The sequence below is a fragment of the Balaenoptera acutorostrata genome, chromosome 15, assembly GCF_949987535.1.
Source record: "Balaenoptera acutorostrata chromosome 15, mBalAcu1.1, whole genome shotgun sequence".
Taxonomy (NCBI): Eukaryota; Metazoa; Chordata; class Mammalia; order Artiodactyla; family Balaenopteridae; genus Balaenoptera; species Balaenoptera acutorostrata.
In genome coordinates this window covers 57167341-57188253 of record NC_080078.1, presented here as the reverse complement: position 1 = coordinate 57188253, position 20913 = coordinate 57167341, and the positions used below count along the sequence as shown (strand labels likewise).

At 42.5% G+C, this 20913-nt stretch overlaps 2 protein-coding genes across 3 annotated transcripts; both read right to left on the bottom strand.

Moving 5' to 3' along the window:
- Positions 1-3179: 3179 nt before the first annotated feature.
- On the bottom strand, positions 3180-11905 carry TMEM230 (transmembrane protein 230). Of its 2 annotated transcripts, none has more exons than XM_007191707.2 (4): positions 11776-11905; positions 9711-9831; positions 8266-8388; positions 3180-5619 (listed from the first exon to the last, which is right to left on the bottom strand). In XM_007191707.2, the coding sequence occupies exons 2-4, from the start codon at positions 9807-9809 to the stop codon at positions 5479-5481; spliced, it is 363 nt and encodes a 120-aa protein (XP_007191769.1). In that variant the 5' UTR covers positions 9810-9831; positions 11776-11905; the 3' UTR covers positions 3180-5478. The 2 variants fall into 2 exon arrangements, with proteins under 2 accessions (XP_007191769.1, XP_007191770.1); XM_007191708.3 differs by lacking the exon at positions 11776-11905 and adding an exon at positions 11599-11760.
- Positions 11906-13321: 1416 nt separating this feature from the next.
- On the bottom strand, positions 13322-18231 carry PCNA (proliferating cell nuclear antigen). Its single transcript, XM_007191709.3, has 6 exons — positions 17799-18231; positions 16835-16932; positions 16605-16672; positions 15285-15479; positions 13813-13936; positions 13322-13725 (listed from the first exon to the last, which is right to left on the bottom strand). Exons 1-6 carry the CDS (start codon positions 18017-18019, stop codon positions 13646-13648), a joined length of 786 nt encoding a protein of 261 aa, XP_007191771.1. The 5' UTR covers positions 18020-18231; the 3' UTR covers positions 13322-13645.
- Between the last annotated feature and the right edge of the window lie 2682 nt (positions 18232-20913).

Here is a 20913-nt window from a genome sequence, read left to right as displayed (position 1 = left end):
CAGGATGCAAACACCTGGGAGAGCAACACAATGGAATACCACCTTGAGTCAATGCTCAGAATGAGCAGGAGTCCTTGATCTGGGGCCAGCATCATTCCATGGCTCTTTTGGTCTCACTGTGGTTTCAGACTCCATTAAATGGGGAAAATACTTGGCATTTTCTGACATCCCCAAGAAGCAGACACTTAGAGCTCTCAGCAAGTCTCCTGTCAGTAACCTCTTAAGTTAAAGTGTTCAGATTGCAGTCCAGGGGCAGGAGCCGGGAGCTATGTCCACAGAGATCTGACTTTCCCCAGCTCCGCAAGGTCATTCCTCCCACCTGGGACGAGTCATCTTCTCAACTCTGCCAGGCCACAAACCCTCCGAGGCTGTGTTGGTGATTCTGCTGCTGCCATCTTTTCAGTTGTAGTGGGATAGTGGTCCTGTGGGTGGTGATCTCAGAGCAAACTCGGCGGCCATCAATCCGAGAGAAAACCCTTTTGAAGGATTAGCATCTTGGCCAAGAACATTTATCTCCCAGACTGGAGCATTTTCTAGTCGGCTCTTCCCAAGTTAGTGAGAGGAATGAAATACTGGAGGCATTAGAGACCCACGGAGACAGGGAGGAAAGCCAGCACCTCAGTGTTCAGGGTAAATTCCTGAGCCACCAGGTCTGCCTCCCCCAGAAACCAAGACAAAACATTCTGTCTCTCATTGGGTCATAAAGTACACTTTGTCCCTTCCCCTGGCCTTCAGAGCACCAAAGCATAGTTCCACTCCTGCCACAGACCTTCCCCATCTGTGGGACTTCTCTTTTGATTTCTCACTGCTCACAAAAATGGATCTTCACAAAGCTTTCCTGCATTGTTTCTGTGCCATTTCTATGAAGCTTCCCCAGGACACTGGGGATTACTGTTTTAGCTGGAGAATAATGGTGGATGGAGGAGGAGGGGCTAACCTTCTGGGTGCCCCTACTCCTAGCCATTGGCGCTACCAGAGGAGGTCCAGTCCTAAAGGGAGGGGATGGACTGAGACATGGGATACCCCAGATCAGTGCTTCTCAGACACTGACAGGCAATGGTCCCCCAGAGGTCTTGTTGGAATGCAGGTTCTGGTTTAGCAGTCTGGGGCAGGCCCAAGATTCTGCCTACCCAATGAGCTCCAGGATGCTGTTGATGCTGCTGGTCCGCAGACCACACTTTGAATAGCAAGGGGCAAGACTGAGAAGGGCAAGTGCAGGAAGAGAAGAGGTGCAAACAGGGTCCATGGGAGAAAGGGGAGGGAAGAACAAGCTCCAGGGAGAGGTGGTCTGACCATACTCCAGCTGCATCATCTCATCTGCACAGCCTTCCCTGCAGGGCCTCCAGTGGCCCACGTGTTGGCTACAGTGGGATGCTTTGGTCCTCCCCTTCCTCTCTTGTTCAACCAGAGGACTGGAGCAGCTGCATGCTGGAGAAGGGCAGGGTCTGGAGACCTCCTCACCCCCTCCCACAGGCAGCTGTCAGGGAAGGGAGCCCTGCCTTGGTGGGGCTGACTGCTGTGCTGGCTCTGGCCCCTGGCTCCGGAGTCGCTCTGCCATGGAACAGCAGGTTCTTCAGGTTGGCATCAGGGATAACAGATGAGCTCTCTCCTCTCCTCCTCAGCTTCACCCCAGGCACTACTCCCTGAAGCCAAAGGAGTGAACTTCTTCACTCTCAAACAGCAGCTTCCACTTACTGAGTGCTAGGCTCTGTGTGAAGCACCTTCCCACGTTGTTTTATTTACTCCTCACAGTTACCCTACAGGGTAGGAACTGGTTTATCCCTACATTACAAGGTAACCGAGGCTCCAGAAGTAATTTGTGCAATACCTTGTGGCAAATAAGACTCAGTCTATGCCCTTCCCACCCTGGCACTAAGCCATAACTGACCACACATGTGAGGCCAGGAGCCTCGGGATGGGAAATTAGATGACAGAGCAAGGCAAATAAGGTGAGTTGATTTGGTTTATGGCCCTTTGAAGCTTAGCAGAAAATCAAGGCTGTTCTTGCTCCTTAACCAGCTTCCCTCACTGCACCAGTAACGGACGCTCCTCTGTGCGAGCCAGCAGGGACACTGCATGACCCTGGAGGAGGGGACTTGCAGGTGGTTGTGAACTGGGCTCAATGGCCTGAGCAGAGGGTGCCACGAAGAGAGTTGACTCCCCAGGGAGCACCAAATCTGTCTACAGAGTAGCTGGCCTCCCAGGCAGCTGACAGAGGGTCATTTAGGAAAGTCTGAATCAAATGGTACCAGCCCATCTGTCTGTACCTCAAAGGAACACCGTGTCCTGGGACAGAAACACACTCTTGACCTTGATTCTTCATTCAATAAACCTAAATCCCCACAAGCACTGTGCTAGACTTTGTGGGACTGTAAGACACACTCTTTGCCCTTAATGAAGAAAACTAGAAGGTTTGGTACAAAAGTAACCAAGCAGTGGTGGGGACGGCAGTGAACTGGAGAACTCTGCTCAAAGCTGCTTCACTACTACTTTGCTCCAGTTGGTTGCCTCTCAGCAAGAAAAATCTACTGATTTTCCAGGAAAAGCCCAAATCAAGATCAGGTGAACTTTACCATTTTTAAAACAATTCTGGCCAACATCTGTGGCCACTAGTTTGCAACCTCTGCTCCTCACGGACCAAGTCTTATCCTTTCCTATTGTACCCTCAGCACCTAAAATTCTGGGCAGAAAGGAAGCAATCAATATGCTTCTGGCACATTGACCAGGTGAAGCTTATCCAGAAGAAATGGGTCTGAAACTGCCATCACATGTAGAATAGCTGATGCAACTGGGGAGGATTTAGCTTTGGAAATGACTGAGAGACATAATTATTGTTGCAAATAAGAAAATCCTTATATTGGACTTCCCTGGTGGCACAGTGGTTAAGAATCAATGCAGGGGACACGGGTTTGAGCCTTGGTCCAGGAAGATCCCACATGCTGCAGAGCAACTGAACCCATGCCCCACAACTACTGAGTCTGTGCTCTAGAGCCTGCGAGCCACAACCACTGAGCCCCCATGCCACAACTACTGAAGCCTGTGTGCCTAGAGCCCATGCTCCGCAATGAAGAGAAGCCACTGCAATGAGAAGCCCATGCACCGCAACGAAGAGTAGCCCCTGCTCGATGCAACTAAAGAAAGCCCGCGCACAGCAACAAAGACCCAGTGCAGCCAATAAATAAATAAATAGAAAATCTTTATAAAGCTAGGGCACATGGTTTGGCCAACACTTCAGAAGGAGCGGGGAGGCTGCTTTTAGATAAAATATACATTTGACAATTGACCTTGGTTCCCGTTAATCCTAGCCATCCCTCTGCCCTCTATTCCTTTACTTGTCCAGCCCCTAAAGGCATTTGGCTTTCATACTTGGTAAGGGAAATTCAGGCTTTGCTTAAATGTGAGTCCCAGATATCAACTTATTACCTAAGAATCTTACCCAACTCAGGGTTTTTCCAAGTATTAAAATGAAATAGAGGGACATCCCTGGTGGTCCAATGGGTAAGACTCCACATTCCCAAGGCAGGGGGCCCGGGTTCAATCCCTGGTCGGGGAACTAAGATCCCACAAGCCACATGATGCAGCCAAAAAAAAAAAAAGGATGTGGCTGATCTCTGTGGATACGGCAAGATACACAAAACAGAGTAAGTGGGAAACAAATTATGGAGCTATACAATGGGAGTCCGAGTTTTCGTTTTTGTTTTTTGAAAAAAGGATAGATATGTGCTTAGAACATTTCTAGAAGGGTATACAAGAAACTTAATTAGACAACCATGGGAATGGACTGTTTACTCTCCCCACCGTTCCATTTTGATTTTTTTTCCCCCTTACTAGCAGCATCATTACCCTTATAAAAAGGACAAAATAATTTAGTTTGGCCAAAACCTTCTGGTCTTAGCTTTGCTTTGCAAACACTGCCCAGGATCAAGCTTTATATATTTCCTCACATCTTCACTGTCAAGGCCCAAGAACTTTAATTAGACTACTGGACTCCCCAGCCTACCCTCCCATTACCAAATGCACCTAACCTTGAAGGCTACTTCCGATTACCCTCTCTTTGTCTCTCACTTCCTGAGTCCTAGCCTAGCTTTTTTTCCCATTTGTACTCACTCCGTGGGTGATCTCATCCAGCCCCATGGCCCTTAGATATCGCCCCAACACTGACTCCCAAATTTCTAACTATAGCATAGACTCTCTTCCTGAACTCCAAACTGCACATTGCAATTGCCTACTCAACATCTCCACTTGGATGTCAAGTAGACATCTAAATTTAATACATCCAAAGTTGAAGTCATCTTCCCTAATAACCTTGCTCTACCCACAGCCCTCCAAATCTCAGCTAATGGCACTTGCAGGCTTCTAATCATCCAAGTCCATAACTTCAGAGTAAAAGAATGACTGGAAAACAGTCTAATGCACAATGCCAGTTATCTAAAAATGAAGGTAGTCCTAGGTATTGGGATCAAAGATATCATATAATTACTAAAACGTTTTCTAAAATAGGTTTAAAGTTATCTTTTAAGCCCAGGATTTAGATTTTGACATTTTAATTTCTTTTGAATACAAGCCATTTTTTGCAAGATAGGAAACAGAAACAAACTAAGGCAGTCTTGTCCTCTAGAGATCCAGGCCAGTTCTTACAATCTTCAGCAGAATGACATCATAATATGAGGTGCCAACAACAGTGTTAAAAACTATAAATAATAACCACTTATCTACATTTTTTCCTTAGGAAACAGCCAAAAGTCTTGTCCTTAAAGGTATGATATACAGAACATCTAGATTTACAAAGGACAGAATGATCCAAATTATACGCTGGCCAACCTGTCAGTGAACCAGATCAGAGCTGGCCAAGGACTGGTGAACAGAGAATGTGTTTACAGTTTGAAAATTTGCTCTGAGGTTTAAAAAATTCCTAGTTGCTGTTAATAAGAAAGCAAGTAAAAAATATTATAGATGCACCCCACTGATATTTGATTTTGCCACGGTTTTCCACTAGTACACAAAGTTAGAGTATGGGGATAAGACACTTACATATTTTCAAAATAAATTACTTAGTAATAAGAAATCTGACATATTGCATTCTTCCATTTGCCACAAGAACATACTGACAATGAGGACTATTTAAAAGAATGCTCAACTCTAAAAAGGGTGGTGGCAGCAACACATTCCACTACAGAATAACCTCCCACTTTCCCATACAATTAACATTGCTACTTTTCATGATACATATTCACGTGGAAAAACTTGTCAGGAGCTTTTGCCAGGGCCAGGAGATGAAAAATAGAAACTGTCCTGATGACATGGATAGTTGTAAGCTTATTTAACATCTTTCGGATGGACCCATAATATCTGGCCACTGTTTTGTTAAACATCTGCAAATCGCAGAACTCCTTAGCCCTTAGCCATAGTATCTGCTCAATGTCTTAAACGTGGGCTCAGTCCCATTTGTGACTCTTTTCTTCAGGGCTGAGGTGTGTGCTAGTCATCAAAGTCTGGAATGTCATCGTAGGAGTATCCCCGGTAGCCTTTGGATGCATAGTAGGCGATGCGCAGGTGGTAAAATCCTGGCAGGAACACCAGGATGCCAATGATCAGGACGGGAACGGCCCGGTCTGCCCCCTGGTGGCAGAAGGAGGCAAACACATCAGTACCATGCAAGTTATAAATTTTAAAATAAAATAAAGCCATGGGTCCAATCCATAGATCAGTTATCACATACTTTTCAGAGCACTTTCTTTTGGTAATACAGTACCAAGACAAAAGGTTTACATCTCTTTGCCTCCCTATCAATTGCAGAAAAACTACAAAGTACTAAAAATTATAAAGAAATTATCCATGTTCAACCGTAGGTATCTACTTCCCATAAAGAAACCAGAGCTCCTTAGAGAAATGGCTATCTAGGAGTTGAGGGGGCAGGGAATGTACAGATGGGCCTGGGATAATTTGCTGGGCCAGAAAACAAGAAAGCTATCAAAGGCTAACCTGGGTCAGCTTTAAAAGACAGGAGTAGGGGACTTCCCTGGTGGCACAGTGGTTAACACTCCACACTCCCAATGCAGGGGGCCTGGGTTTGATCCCTGGTCAGGGAACTAGATCCCACATGCATGATGCAACGAACTGCCACAACTAAGGAGCCCACCTGACACAATTAAGACCCAGCACAACCAAATGAAGAAAGAAAGAAATATTTAAAAAAAGAAAAGACAGGAGTAACCTGAAGAGGCTCCTACTGACCAAATATGGGACAATTTATACGTTAAAAAGAATACAGACTACAGTTGACTGAAGCACAAATATGTAAAAAGATGATAAGCTTACAGTGATATTAACAATTCTTTGGTTACCTTTTGAGGTTGCTAGGTGTATTTTTACAAAAATTTGATAATTAAAGAGAAATAATCAAACATTTTTCCTACCTTCACTATACATATTGTATTTCAGGGTAACCAAATAATGGTTTTGAGAAAGTTCCAGAAGAATTTTCGCTGACAAACGTGGAAAATGATAGAACTGGATTCATTAGTGAAAAGGGTAATTCATTTTATGATAAATCAATTAGGCTGAAGACACTTGAACCCAGTAATCAATCTTAATATCAACTAAAAATTAGGACAACCATTTTGTGCCTCCTAATGTAATGCTATAGCAATGGTTCTCAAAATGTGGTCCATGGAACACCAGCATCACCTGGGAACTTGTTAGAAATGCAAATTCTCACGCCTCACCCTAGACCTACAAAACTGGCATCTCTGGGAGCAGGGTCAAGGAACCTGTGTGTTAACAAGTCTGCCAAGTGATTCTGATAGACGCTGAAGTTTGAGAACCCATGTGCAAGAGCAAATACACAGCACCCCTATGAAATATTCTTTCTAAAACAAAGCTAAAGTAGAACTAAATCTAAGCAAGTCCCTAAATCTAACAGTATGCAAGAAATATGAGGAATAGAAAAACAGGTAAATGGTATCAAGACAACACTCCTAGATTAATGTAAAAACTGTTAGAGATGCACACTTACAGATTTACCAGCAAATGTAAATCTGGTATTTGCTTTAGTATACAAGAAAAAAAGTTGGGGATAGATGAAACAAAACATTCATAATTGTTGATGCCGAGTTGTAGATACACGGTGGGGGTTCATATTATTTCATCTACTTCTGTTTTGTTTGAAATGTCTGCAATAATAGTGAAAAGAACTCCAAACTAAAAACCAAAACAATCTATTAGGTGATTTTCTTAATTAACACCTTTATCCTTATTTATAAAGTAGTCTTTTATAAAGCACACAAGGTGAAGTGATATTTGTTGCATGTGGATCTCACCTCCACTCTCAATTTTTACATCATTAATAGAATCTTGACTATACCCCTGGGATTAACAATGCATGTTGCAATGAAAGTTAACTGAAGGCACAGTCCTGAAGTTAGATGTTCAAATTTAGACAGGACCAAGTATGCCTCTGGTGGCCACATAATAGTTTAGGACCTAAGGCAAATTGGATACAGGTCTCAAAAGCCAAACGTAGCCATTTTATTGTGACAGTGTTAATACTCCCAGTTCCAAGGATAATGCCCCCAGTTTTAGCTCTTGGCTTTGTTCCTTCTGCAGACCAATGTGACCATCATCCCCTGGCCTGGTGTGTGTTGAAGAACAGATGTGAACTATGGTCAGTATTACTTTAGAACAATTTAGATGCTGTGTATAAGCATCTGTATACAATCCAAAAGAAAGAACCACCAAAAACTACTTTAGGTTTCTAAGGTATCGTACTGAAGCTCAATAGGAACTCCAACCAAATCCAATTTAAGAAAGATCTGATCTATGAGCCAGAAGTCCTGGCTGGGTCAGTGGCCCCAGACCTATATAAGCCTCACTGCTTCTCCCCAAACACTAACTACAGTAGTATAACTGCAAAGTTATAATAACAGCATTCTACTCCAGTTATGGCCTTTATCAGTCAGGAATCCTCAAAGCTAGGCTCAGTTTTGCTGTTCCAAACTAAGATGGTGGGAAAATTGCCCAACATCTCAGAGGGAAAATTTGCCTACCTGCCACACCCACCTCATAGGAACAGTGGGAGAAGTTTGTTGAATCTCAAAGGAAGAAATATGTCTTGTTATCTGAGAACAAAATCTAAAAAAAAAACCCTTTTCTCCTTTCTGCTGGAATATACTTTACTCAATATGAATATAAAACTGAATATAAAAATGTGAGTCCTGGCTCACATTTTAAACATCTCATGGCAATCCCACAAGCCCCTCAGCTTACCCCTTTGCTGATATAGCCTGCCAGCAGGAGGGAGCCTATGATAATGAGGAAGGCGCCAATCAAAAACAGCACCGTAGCAAGCGCAATGGCCTTATATGGAATCTTAGGAGGGCTTTTCTTAAACTGAAAGAGAAACAAAAAAAGACAAGGAAGAGCATTATGAATATACCAGGGCTCAGACACTTTAAAGCAGAGAGGATAAGAGGAACCAATCTTGGTGTGTCTTGAAGTAAGTCCTACTACCCAATGCAGCTCTGGGAGAGAAAGGAAAAGGACTGGCAGGAGATGAAGCTCTAGTTATTGCTCTAACAATAACTTGAGGGAGGGAGTCCCAGACTGTTATTCTTTCTCGTTTTAGTCTCATTCCACAGACCATTCATTGTACCGTAAAAAAATTATTTTCTTACAAAAACAAAAGACACTTTATGGTCATTTATTGATTAGACATGTTTTTAAAAAACGTGTCTTGGCACATGGAAGGCTGTACTAATCTACAGGGATTAAGAGTGTACATCATGCTCTGGAAAATAAGAAAGAAAATAAGTGATTTCTGGCATTCAAAGCTAAGCTGGCATATAGTCAAAGGTTTTCAAATAAACTTTTTCTAAAGCATTAGTTGCCTGCCCCACAAGGCAAATAACCTGCCTTACTAACAAGTTCAATTCAAGGTTAAGATTCAGAGACAAATTCCTAAGGTTTGGCTCATGGTTGTGTCTGACCTAACTGACTGGAAGCTTCCCAGACGCACTTAAAAAAAAAAAACACCCCAAAACTCTCTCCTTCAAGTGTGGGTCCAAAAAGTACAAAGAATAATTGATTTGTTTATATTTAAAAGGATGGGTTCCTGACACTTCCTCTTCGGTCCTGGTTCCACCTAAAATATTCTATTCTAAAGGGAAGTGGGCAAAAGGAGATGCTACACCATTAACTATTTTATAAACAATGATCAGGGTAGGACACAAACTTAATATTCTCTGTTTTACTTACTGTTTGCCACAAAGAATAACTTTAATAAATTGGATCTCATGACATCAGGAAAGAAGGAAGATTCCCACAATCTGCTGGCTTTAGCAGTTAGTTTCTCCCTTAAAAGATGAACTGGTGGTTTTGACTGAAGTGTAAACAAACTGATGACACAGTCTTTAAAAAATTCTACTTAACAAAAGACAATCTGATTATTTCCAGATAAACTACACAGAATTTGCAACTACTGAACTCTGGCATTACAACTAAAATTTCTTCGACAATATTTATATTGGTTCGAAACTGCTCTGCCAAGGTCCTTCCTTCTGCAGGCTATGGCTGAAAATCTCAGAGCAGAGTTTCTTTCCTGCTGCTCCCTCTAATATCTAGGGACAGTGAGCAAAACCTCTACCTGGAAGGTTTCCCTGCTAACTGAGCAGAAACAGAGCCAGCCAATCTCATGAGGTCCCTTCTGCATTTACCTGAAGGTCAATGTAGCCATCGTCTGTACTGGAGAGCCTTGAGTATTTCACTTTACTACTGGGGATTCCAGTAGCCAGGTTGGTACGAGACGGCATCATAACACGCTGACACAGTTACAGTCTGAAAACAAAGAAAAGTATTATTGTCTGCAGGCTACAACAATGTGTTTGTTATACGTACTGGAGTTCTGGGCTGCAATGTCATACTAGCAACTGGCAATTTAGGCTCCATTGCTCTTAGAACCTGATATTCATTTGACAAGTGAAAGCATTCTCATTATGCATCTACTCTGGTTTGTCCTGGTAGAATAAGAATCAAGACATTTGCCAAGAACCAGACCTCATGTTTATGTTGCCACCAATGTTTCTCTGCCTCCTAATTTTTCCAAAGTCACAAGGTGAGTAGGTGAAAGGGTGGTGACTTAAATCCAAGTCCATCTGGCATTTCAACCATTCTGCTATAGTATAGCATTGCCTGTTCCCCGTCCCTGCTTCCAGAAAAAGCAAGAGGAGCATATACTCAAGTGATTCTCTTATTTGTCAGGGAGAGAGGAGAGAGGGTGGGAAATGGAATACATTCACATCAGCATTTTGCCTATTTCCCTCTGACAGATATCATCCTTTTAATACAAAAGATCTGTAAAACTTCTTGTTGTAAATTTGGATAAGCTACTGGCTACCAGTGTTGTACCAGGGTCCTCTGATTTGCCTGCCTCTCTGCTCCACCCCAAGCACTGAAAGCAGCGATTGCACTTTCCAGGTTACTTCTACAGCTACATTAAAAACAAACAAATAAACAAAAAACTCTGAATAAATACCTGGTTTTTGTTCAAAATAGTCAAAGCTGACTCCAGTAATGAAATCACGGTTATTATGTCACCAGTTTAAACACAGTAGATAAGATTAAAAAACAATGACATTTAAATTGAAAAACATTTTAATTTGTGTACTTTTCCTCCATAAAATCACAAAGTTATGTGAATCAAACAAGTAAATTTTGATCATGAAGCTATTTGATTTCTAAAAGTGAAACATATCTTTAAAAAAACAAAATTAAGTATTTCAATAAGGGCAACATAAAAAAACATAAAACATAAAGACCGGCCTTCCTCTAGTATGACATTTTGCAAATAATCATCATCATTATAATGGCAGTTAACAATTACCTAGTATTAAGTGACGGGTACTGTTTTAAGTGCTTTATATATACTTAATACTGAATGTTAATGAGCTGTTTCAAGTGGCCCGCAGTCAACCTAAATTAACTAGCATTATAAAGGAATTGGTGCTAAATGCTCATGTCCCTTTTTAGTAATTATATACTGAAGCAGAAATCAAGTATTGAAAAAATAAGAGTATGCTTACTTACATGCTTTTCTAAAAGGGTTAGATCAAATTCCATCAAATACTATGTTTTTAGGTGTTGCGATCCCGACTACACGATAATCTAAATTTAATTCTATAAAACTTAAAGTCCAAACTACCAATAAGTGGGGGGTTTGAGAGCATTTAATCACCTCTGATTTGTATTAGTCTTAAAAAAATAGTTTACATACTCTGACATTAACTTCATAAACCGCATCAAAACATAAAAAATCGCAGAGCGTGAAGGAGAGGGGAGACAAATGCTTATTGGTAGCAAAGAATAATAATTCTAAAAGAGGGGAAAGGAAAAAAGTAAATCAATGTTTTCCGGTACCAGCCCAAGTTCCCAACAGGCTTTTTTACCAGCCTCACCGCAACCCCAAAATTTCCTCAGCACTTGAATGCTGCAAGAATTTTGAAAGCATCAGCAAAGCACTTAGCACAGTGCCTCACACTACGCGCCTCTACACACTACTCCCCTGCCCGCCTCCAGACCGAGCCAACAAGAGAAATAAGGACCGACATGATTTCAGAAGGAAAACAAAATCCAGTTTCTGGAAAAAGGCCAGCCGTGCCCCGGGAGGGCGAACGCTCCACACCGAGGACTCGGGGCTTGATTTCGGCAGGGAGCGCAGTCTGGGCCACGCCGCGAACCTGAGTCGAGCTCTTCCACCCTCGCCCCGCCGCACGCACGCCTTACCGGAGCGCGGGCCAGGCCGCCCGCGCGCAGACAGCTGGCTCACGGTTCGCAGCAGGCGAGCCGGAGACCTCACAGTACGCCTCCCCCAACTGCCTCCGCGCCCCAGACCAGCTGGGAGCCGGAAATGGCGTGTCGGAAGACAGCACGCCGGACGTGGCGTCACCGGGAGCGACGCCTCCCCGTTCCACTCCCCGTCAGGTTTCGGGAGTGTGCTCGGGTTGCTAGGGCTACGCAGAGGGAGCGCGCCCCGTGGGGTTTCGGGAGGCGCAGTGGGCTGGGCTGGCTGCCGACCACCTCCGCCGCGGCGGGCGACTGCCTAGGTAACCGGGCCGCCTGGGTCACAGGTCCAGGGCTAGACGGCTACGTGTTTCTTTCCGGCCCCTAGGGTAGTGTAGGGAGCTCAGTGGCGCCTTGAGCGGCGGAAGCCGAGCCGGCCAAGCTCCCTGAAGGCCGGAGCTGTCAGGTCTCCCTATGCCCAGGGAAGGCCGCCTTCCCGGGCCGCGCCGCAGTCTCTGCCGCCCTATACCCCACCCGCTACTCTCGAGTAGCCCCACATTCTTGCGCTTCAGTTTCCCGCTCCTCGTCTTCAGGCCTTACCCCGGTAAGAGGTCTGGCCACAAGGGACATTTTGCAACACGTGAAACTCTTTAAAATGTCGAGCTTTATTATAGTATAATTTACATATTATAAAGTACAATTGGATTAGTTTTGACAGATGCATATAGTCTTAGAGCCATCATCACAACGTAGATAAAATATTTTCATCACTCCAAAAATTTCCATCAGGCCCCTTTGCAGCCAATATCCTTCCCCAACCCCAGGCACACAGAAGGTAATGAATAGTTACCGGATACAGTGAGTTCTACCATCACTGCAAGTACGACAGAAATCTGTCATTTAATCCACCAAACACAAAATACACCGGAAAAAAGGACTACAATAAAGGAATTCTCAATATGCAGCATGCCAACTTGTGACCTTGTAGCACAATTACTGCTGGGCCTTTTTCACTTTCTTGGTTGAATCCAACATCCATGGAATTTAAGCCACCTTCATCCTTTAAGGGAATAAGTCCCCACAAAAGGCTACTTACACTAGAGAAATTATTTTTGCACAGACATACTCCTTGGGACCTATGAGATCTACTAAAACTTCCAAGACTCCTGTACAAGCTCCCTAGGCTAATGAAACACTGCCCTGTAACAATGCTAGTCTTATAAAGCTGACAGAACTTTGGGTACATTAAGCTTCTGTGAAGTGTTAGTTTCTGCTTAGCAAAAATGACAAAATATTATATATTTGTTCTACTCTCCCCTTTTCATTTCTTGAGCTCAAGTCAGAATACCAAAATAAGTTTGGCAAATGAATCCCCCAAAATACTTTGTCACCTGCTGTATTTGGAATACTTTTTATCACTGTATCTAATGTCATATCAACCTGCTCTAGACTGAAAAAATAAGCTCATTTACGTGAGCTGCTTGAATTGTGAATTCTCTAGGATACTTGCAACCATCGTGGTCCAAATGAAGGCACTGTCCTGTGATGCTTGAAATTCAAGTGACTTTTATTTAAATTGAAAACAATACTTAAAAAACTGCATTTAGAGTCAAAACCCTTTTGTTTATAAAAATTATAAGGAGTATTCCTAGGTAAGGCAAAGTTATTACTAGGTTAACAAGACCAGATTTGACTTTGGACTTTACTCTTTGAACAAACTGTAGAGAATGGAGAAAAAAAAAAGTTATTTACAGAAAACAATATCTACATATGTACTCAGAGGTACAAAGACAAAAGAGACTTAAGTATGTGCTGGCATCTCAGAAGCAGTTCTCAAAGAGCTTAGTTTTACTTCCTTGAATTTTAAGAATGTCTAAGATCCTTCTTCATCCTCGATCTTGGGAGCCAAATAGTACTTTAAATGTCCCATATCAGCAATTTTATACTCTACGACTGAAAGAAAACAGGAATATAATTAATTACTGAGAAGTACCACATACACTACCTACAAAACAAGATTCAACAAGTTTATTATCTTACCAAGGGGTACATCTGCAGACATACTGAGTGTTACTGTAGGAGAGAGTGGAGTGGCTTTTGTAAAGAAGTTCAGGTACCTCAGTGCAAAAGTTAGCTGAACTGGTTCATTCATCTCTATGGTAACCTTAGGGGGAAAACAAAAGATTCATCATACTGAAAAACATCAAGAAAGCTACAACCCATTCATTTCTAACATACATTGACAAATGACTTAATTTCTTCAACAAATAAAATTGTAATAGAGGGAAAATGAAATTGAAGAGAGAACCAATGGACTAAAAGAAATTTAAGAAGCGTATCTCAATGAACTGTAATGTACGGACCTTATTAAAATCTTGATTCAAACAAACTGAAATAACCAAGTAAGTAGAAATAGTGAAAAATTCCTTAATATAATTTTCTTAGATGTCATAAAATGTTTACACTACGAATAAATTAAAATATTTATGAGTGATTTTTTTCCTTTTTTAAAAATTTCTAGCTGTGCGGCTTTTGGGATGTTAGTTCCCGACAAGGGATCGTACCCACACCCTCGTCAGTGAAAGTGCGGAGTCCTAAGCACTGGACCGCCAGAGAATTCCCTATGGGTTAAGTAACATTTGAGAGAAGAACAAAAATCAAGATTGGCAGGGGAGTGAAATGTAATTTAGGAGAAAAGAATCAGCCCCTGGAGTTTTGTTACTAATATATATTTGTTACTAATATATGTATTTTTAAACTCTATTTAAAAGTTAATATAAGGATTACCTAAGAACTCACAACAGCTAGATTTTCCCCTCAACTAGATCCTATTGGGTTGCTCAATTATTTGGTAAAAACATAGTTAAGTACCTCCAGAAAGCTAAAGCTAGCCTCGCAATCCTATCCTTAAGAGTATGTGTGGGTTTGATACACAAACCCGTTGTTCTACAGTTTATAAAGGTTGCACTAAATTTGCATTCCCTTCTCACAAATTTAAGTTAGATGGCATCTATAAGATCACTTGCAGATTTCAAAAGTTTCAATTCTCACATATTATTTACTTGGAAATGCAAATTGTCTGTTTTTCTTTAGAGTTTTCTTTAATTTTAGCCATTACCTTGCTAAAGACTGAATGTTTGTGGCCCCCACCACCACCCCAATTCACGTTAAAATCAAATTCCCAATATGGTGATATTGGAGGTGGGTCCTTTGGGAGGTGCTTAGCGTTAGGAAGGCAGAGCCCTCATGAATGGGATTAATGCCCTTATAAAGAGACCCCAGAGAACTCCCTTGCCCCTTCCACCACGTAAGAAGGCTGCTGTCTGTGAACCAAGAAGCAGGCCCTCGTTAGACACCAAATCTGCCAGCTTCCGAATCTCCAAAACTGTGAATAAACTTTCGTTGTTTATAAGCCACTCAGTCTATGGTATTTTGCTATAGTAGCCTTAGCAGGCTAAGACACAACCTAATATTCTTCTTCAAAGTATTTTGTTTACTTAAAAACTACTTACAGCCTCCTCTTCTTTATCAACATTACTCGTTTGTGACAACTTAATATTTCCATTTCCAAGTTCTCCACTTGCAGAAAATTTCACTCCATCTTTTGCACAGGAAATTACAACAGCATCTCCAATATGACTGAGATCTCGGCATATACGTGCAAATTCACCAGAAGGCATCTTTACTACACAGCTGTACTCTTGTTCCTATAAAACAAATTTAAATGTCATGGAAATGAAAGATTTGGCACCCTCACTTTCTGAAGACTCAGCATCTAAACAAGAACTCAGAATTCAAGATTTTCTGATTACTTTGAAATATCACTCATTGTGTAATTTCTTAACACTCTAACCACTCAAAAAATAAATGCAGATATAAAACAAGTATGCTGTAAGAATAACCATACTAAGAAAACAAATTAGAGCTTAAACTTTTAACAGTAAATGCACTATCCCGGGAACAAGAGCCTCCACCTTATCACCCTACAGTAGGGCTAAATCAAGAGGCCATTAGGGTAGGGCATACAGTGATGATGGCGCAAACAGGTCTGCTTTCCAAAACAAGAGAATATGATGTTAGGCATTTTAAACACCCGAACATCTCTTCTCTTTTGATGTTGATAAACCTAACCATAATGAATTTCTGCTAAAATAGCTTTAAAATCTTCTCTCAATAAAAATCAAGCACTCGGGCTTCCCTGGTGGCACAGTGGTTAAGAATCTGCCTGCCAATGCAGGGGACACAGGTTCAAGCCCTGGTCTGGAAGATCCCACATGCCGTGGAGCAACTAAGCCCGTGCGCCACAACTACTGAGCCTGCGCTCTAGAGACCGCAAGCCACAACTACTAAACCCAAGTACCACAACTACTGAAGCCTGCACACCTAGAGCCCATGCTCCACAAGAGAAGCCACCTCAGCGAGAAGCCTGCACACCGCAATGAAGAATAGCCCCCCTCTCCCCAGCTAGAAAAAAGCCCACACGCAGCAATGAAGACCAAACGCAGCCAAAAATAAAATTAAAAAAATAAAGATCTACAAAAAAACAAAAAAAAAAATCAAGCACTCTAGGAATAATAATTTAAAAAAAGATGCAGAGGTTAATGTAAATATTCACTTGGCAGAAATAAATTCAAACTAATGAGCCACTGTAGAACACCATAACTTAATAAAATGACAAATACGTCAGTCTTAAATACCCCACTCTGGAACATGCATGAACAGTTATACAGAAAAAGTTCTGTTAGGAAGTAGGGTTTAAATTATTATATTAATATATCTTCTGTAACTATCATGACTGTACAGTATGCTCAATCAGAAACTTTGATACTCACTGGAATTCCAAGTTGTTCAACATCTAAATCCATTAACTTCATTTCATAGTCTGAAACCTTTTCTTGATCTACCAAAAGAAACCAAATGTTGAAGAACATGTAAGTTTACAACTATCAGGTATATTTCACAGTCATCACAAACATTATCTTAAATTTCTCTCAGCCTTGGGAAATACTGACACTACATTTTAATTTCTTCTAGCGTAAGTCAGTAGAAGGGTGCGACTTACTTGGAGCTTCAAATACTAGTGCCAAGGTGTCCGCGTTATCTTCAGCCCTTAGTGTAATGATGTCTTCATTGCCAGCACATTTCAGTATTTTGGACATGCTAGAACACAGAAGAACAAAGGGTTTAAAATCAACAAATTAAAACCAGGAGGTACCACTTTTAACCATTAGACCATCTGCCGAATTGGTGAGTTAGAGAAACGTACTCCAGGGGCATGCGTAAGCCGGTCCAGCCATTTGGAATGCAATCTGGTAGTATTTATACTTAAACTAAACAGTCCCCCCACCAAGAGCAATTTCACTTCTGTATATAAATAAAACAGCAGTATTTTATGAACTGCAAATCCCTTTGGTTGGTGAAGTAAATTATTGGGCCAACGATCTTTAAAAACGATTTAATAAACCTGTTAAAACACACTGCATGTAGTACGGGTAAATATTTCTCACAAGCTTTAAGATTCAAACATGTGTATGTACTAGACAGGTAGTGGTCAAAAGTTGAAAGCACTGGCCCTGGAGAAAATTTTCCTCAAACCGGGATCTTGGGGTGCTCACCGCAACTCAGTAGTAAAAGAAATACTCTTGGCGCTAGTTAGGGCGAAAGAACTAGGACACATTATAACGCAGTTAAAGTCAACCAGCACCAAGGTTTCTCATCCGAGGCCGCCTGCACTTAATGACCAAAGAGCTCTGCAACAGTCTTTTCCTGGCACCGCAAAGAAGTCCGTCATTTTGCCGCCGCCACCCGCTTTGTGACTTTGGCGCGGAAAGAGCCGGTTCGCGCTGCAGCCAGCGCGGGCTTTCCGAACCGCGCGTTCTGCTGGGTCCCGCCCCACCGGTGCCGCAGGCCAATGAGAAGGCGCAGATGGCCCACTCCAGCCAATGAGGGCCCGGCTCGCAGGCGCTCCCGCCAAGAGCCAGAAAGGGTGGATCAGGGCCCGGCTATCCGCTGCTTAAGGGGCTCACCTGGTGAGGTTCACGCCCATGGCCAAGTTGCGGTCGCAGCGGTACGTGTCGAAGCCCTCGGAGCGCAGGGTGAGCTGCACCAAGGAGACATGGGACGAGTCCATGCTCTGCAGGTTCACGCCGCTCGAGCTGATGTCCCAGCAGGCCTCGTTGATGAGGTCCTTAAGTGCCTCAAGCACCTTCTTCAAGATGGAGCCCTGGACCAGGCGCGCCTCGAACATGGTGGCGGAGTCGCAACGACACGGCTGCTGGCGGAAGGAAGGAGGAAGGTGTAGCCGGCTTAGGCTTCAGAAGATGAGAGCGAGCTGGAAAACTGACTCACGAATGCTTGACACGGAGGAAACCAACAACCAGCCCGCCGCGCCTGCAGCAGTTTAATACTGCCGCGTCTGCGAGCGCGCGCTACGACCCCCGCGCCCCTCGTGGAGACGTCACCACGCTGCCCCGCCTGCTGCCTGGGCGGAGAGACTGCAGAGCCAATCGTGTCCCTGCTGCGCACGAAGCCCGCCCCACCCCTAACATCTATTGGAGGGTGCGAACGTGGGGGCGGGGCATGAGCGCTGCGCCTTCTGAGGGCCGGCTGATAGGCGACCGGCGGGAATCCCCGCCTTTTTGTCACGTTCCGGAACCGGACGTTAGAAAAGTCCGGGCGAGCGTGAAGGTCAGGCCTAGGGTGGGGGGTTGTTGAGCTGCGTCTTCGTGGTGCTTAATCTTCCTCTTGAGGGGTAGGGAATTTCCGGCCTCGAAAGTGAAACACAAATCCAGCCTGCTAGGAGGAAGAGCCACCTTGTAGCCTAAAGAGTGCTGCTTTAAGAGGTGTACAGTTATGATAAAAAAAAAAGTTGTCTTGACCACCAGCTCTTAAACCTCCTCCGCCGCATACACACCAAACTCGTATTATTTACCGTATGCAACTTCCTAAGCTTTTTTATTTTCTCAACAAATATACTTTCTAAAAAAAAAAAAAATGAATTTATACCGTAGACACTTCTGCAAAGTACTTAATAAAGCATGTGTAATTTTATGCCAGGTACATGTTTTCTGTATCAGCACCTCTTAAAAAGATGGCATAATATCCTACGTATGTAACCAATTTACAAAGTGCTTGTAATTTGGGCAACTCCTTGAAGTATTGCTGGATCGAAGAGCATACACATTAAAATTTTGATATATGTTACTAAATTGACTTCTAAAAGATTGCAATTTACATTTCAGCCAAGACTACGAGCATGCTCATTTCGCCTAATTTTTCTTTCTATAGATATTAGCAATCTCGTTTTTAAATCTGTGCTTGTGTGGAAATTTCAGTTTGCGTATTAAAAGATTGGTGCAAGTTGGATATCGTTCATATAGTTCTTGACCACTGTCTTATTCTTATTGATTAAAAGGAGTACTTCATATATTAATAATCTTACTATAAATATCCCCCCTTTGTTTCTTTTTTGCTTTGTTTACAGCATTTCTCTTTAGTTGCTTCTAATATTTTACCTTGGTCTGTAGAATTCTTTAGTTTTTCTACCGTGTATCTTGGTGTGGATTTAGTTTTATTTTTCCTGTTCAGGGAATTTTGTATTCCTCAATCAGAAGATTCATGTATTTCATCAAGTCTAGAATATTGTCAACCATTATGCCTTCAAAAATTGCCTTTCCCTACTCTATTCTCTCCCTCTAGCAATTTTATTAGGTGTATCTATTTCACTGAATTTAAGGTACCTTAAATTGTAAGATGCTCCATTATTTTATGTAGCACAAGAAAATAAAATATCAAACTATCATATGATTTATCATTTAGAATGTCGATTTTGTAATTATCAAAAGAACTTTTAGACTTTTAAAAACATTTGTATATGGGCTTCCCTGGTGGCGCAGTGGTTGAGAGTCTGCCTGCCAATGCAGGGGACGCGGGTTCGAGCCCTGGTCTGGGAAGACCCCACATGCCACGGAGCAACTAAGCCCGTGAGCCACAATTGCTGAGCCCGCGCGTCTGGAGCTTGTGCTCCGCAACAAGAGAGGCCGCGATAGTGAGAGGCCCGCGCACCGCGATGAAGAGTGGCCCCCACTTGCCATAACTAGAGAAAGCCCTCGCACAGAAACGAAGACACAACACAGCCATAAATAAATAAATAAATGGATCATCACATTAAAAAAAAAAACATTTGTATCATATATCACTCATGTGCATAATATGTACACACTATATATATATTGGTTAGAGCACTTGTAATCTATCTTCACATGCAGTTTCTCACTCAGTTACTGATACTGCTGTTTTTCCATATATCATACTCTGCCGTCAAGGGTGTGGATGATGCAGCATTCTTAAGAGTGCTCCTCTATTGTCTCTGGAATTTCTTCCAAGTCTCTGCCACCCATTCGTAAATTTTGATACTAGCACTAACTTCCTCTATGTATGATCAACTATCCTTTTGCATACATCTTTATATCAAAACACAACGGTTTCATCTATTTGTAGGTATTTTCCTTTCCAGGTCCTTTTATTTTTTATTTATTTATTTTAAAAAGTATTTATTTATTCATTTATTTATGGCTGCGTTGGGTCTTCGTTGCCGCGCATGGGCTTTCTCTAGTTGTGGTGAGCTGGGCTACTCTTCATTGCGGTGCTCAGGCTTCTCATTGCAGTGGCTTCTCTTGTTGCAGAGCATGGGCTCTAGGCGTGCGGCCTTCAGTAGTTGTGACGCACAGGCTCAGTAGTTGTGGCACATGGGCTTAGTTGCTCTGTGACATGTGGGATCTTCCCAGACCAGGGCTCGAACCCATGTCCCCTGCACTGGCAGGCAGATCCTTAACCACTGCACCACCAGGGAAGTCCCTCCAGGTCCTTTTAGTGTATCAGTTCCTTTGCAAAATGTGGAATGTATTCATTCCTCCAGTGAGAAACATTTGCTTCACTAATAACGAATGTATACTCTACTACTCTGTTTCTGTGCTTTCTGCTTACATAATAACATTTTGGTTTAATGCCAAATCGAAGTGTGATTTGAAGGTATTTTAAATGGCAATTAAACTCCACCCATGACTTAAGAATGGCTATGACCTGTGGTCAGGGAAGGCCTTCTGTGGAGGTAGCAGTTTACCAGGGAAACTAGCTGTTTGG

What these genes read in the sequence shown, in the direction of transcription:
- TMEM230 (XM_007191707.2), bottom strand. Translation starts at nt 9,809, where the DNA reads ATGATGCCGTCTCGTACCAACCTGGCTACTGGAATCCCCAGTAGTAAA. An exon ending in ATGGCTACATTGACCTTCAG is followed by an intron (nt 8,389 to 9,710) that starts GTAAATGCAGAA and finishes TTTCTCTTTCAG; the next exon opens with TTTAAGAAAAGCCCTCCTAA. An exon ending in CAGGCTATATCAGCAAAGGG is followed by an intron (nt 5,620 to 8,265) that starts GTAAGCTGAGGG and finishes TTCTGCCACCAG; the next exon opens with GGGGCAGACCGGGCCGTTCC.
- PCNA (XM_007191709.3), bottom strand. Translation starts at nt 18,019, where the DNA reads ATGTTCGAGGCGCGCCTGGTCCAGGGCTCCATCTTGAAGAAGGTGCTT. An exon ending in ATGGGCGTGAACCTCACCAG is followed by an intron (nt 16,933 to 17,798) that starts GTGAGCCCCTTA and finishes TCTGTGTTCTAG; the next exon opens with CATGTCCAAAATACTGAAAT. An exon ending in ACTAGTATTTGAAGCTCCAA is followed by an intron (nt 16,673 to 16,834) that starts GTAAGTCGCACC and finishes TTCTTTTGGTAG; the next exon opens with ATCAAGAAAAGGTTTCAGAC.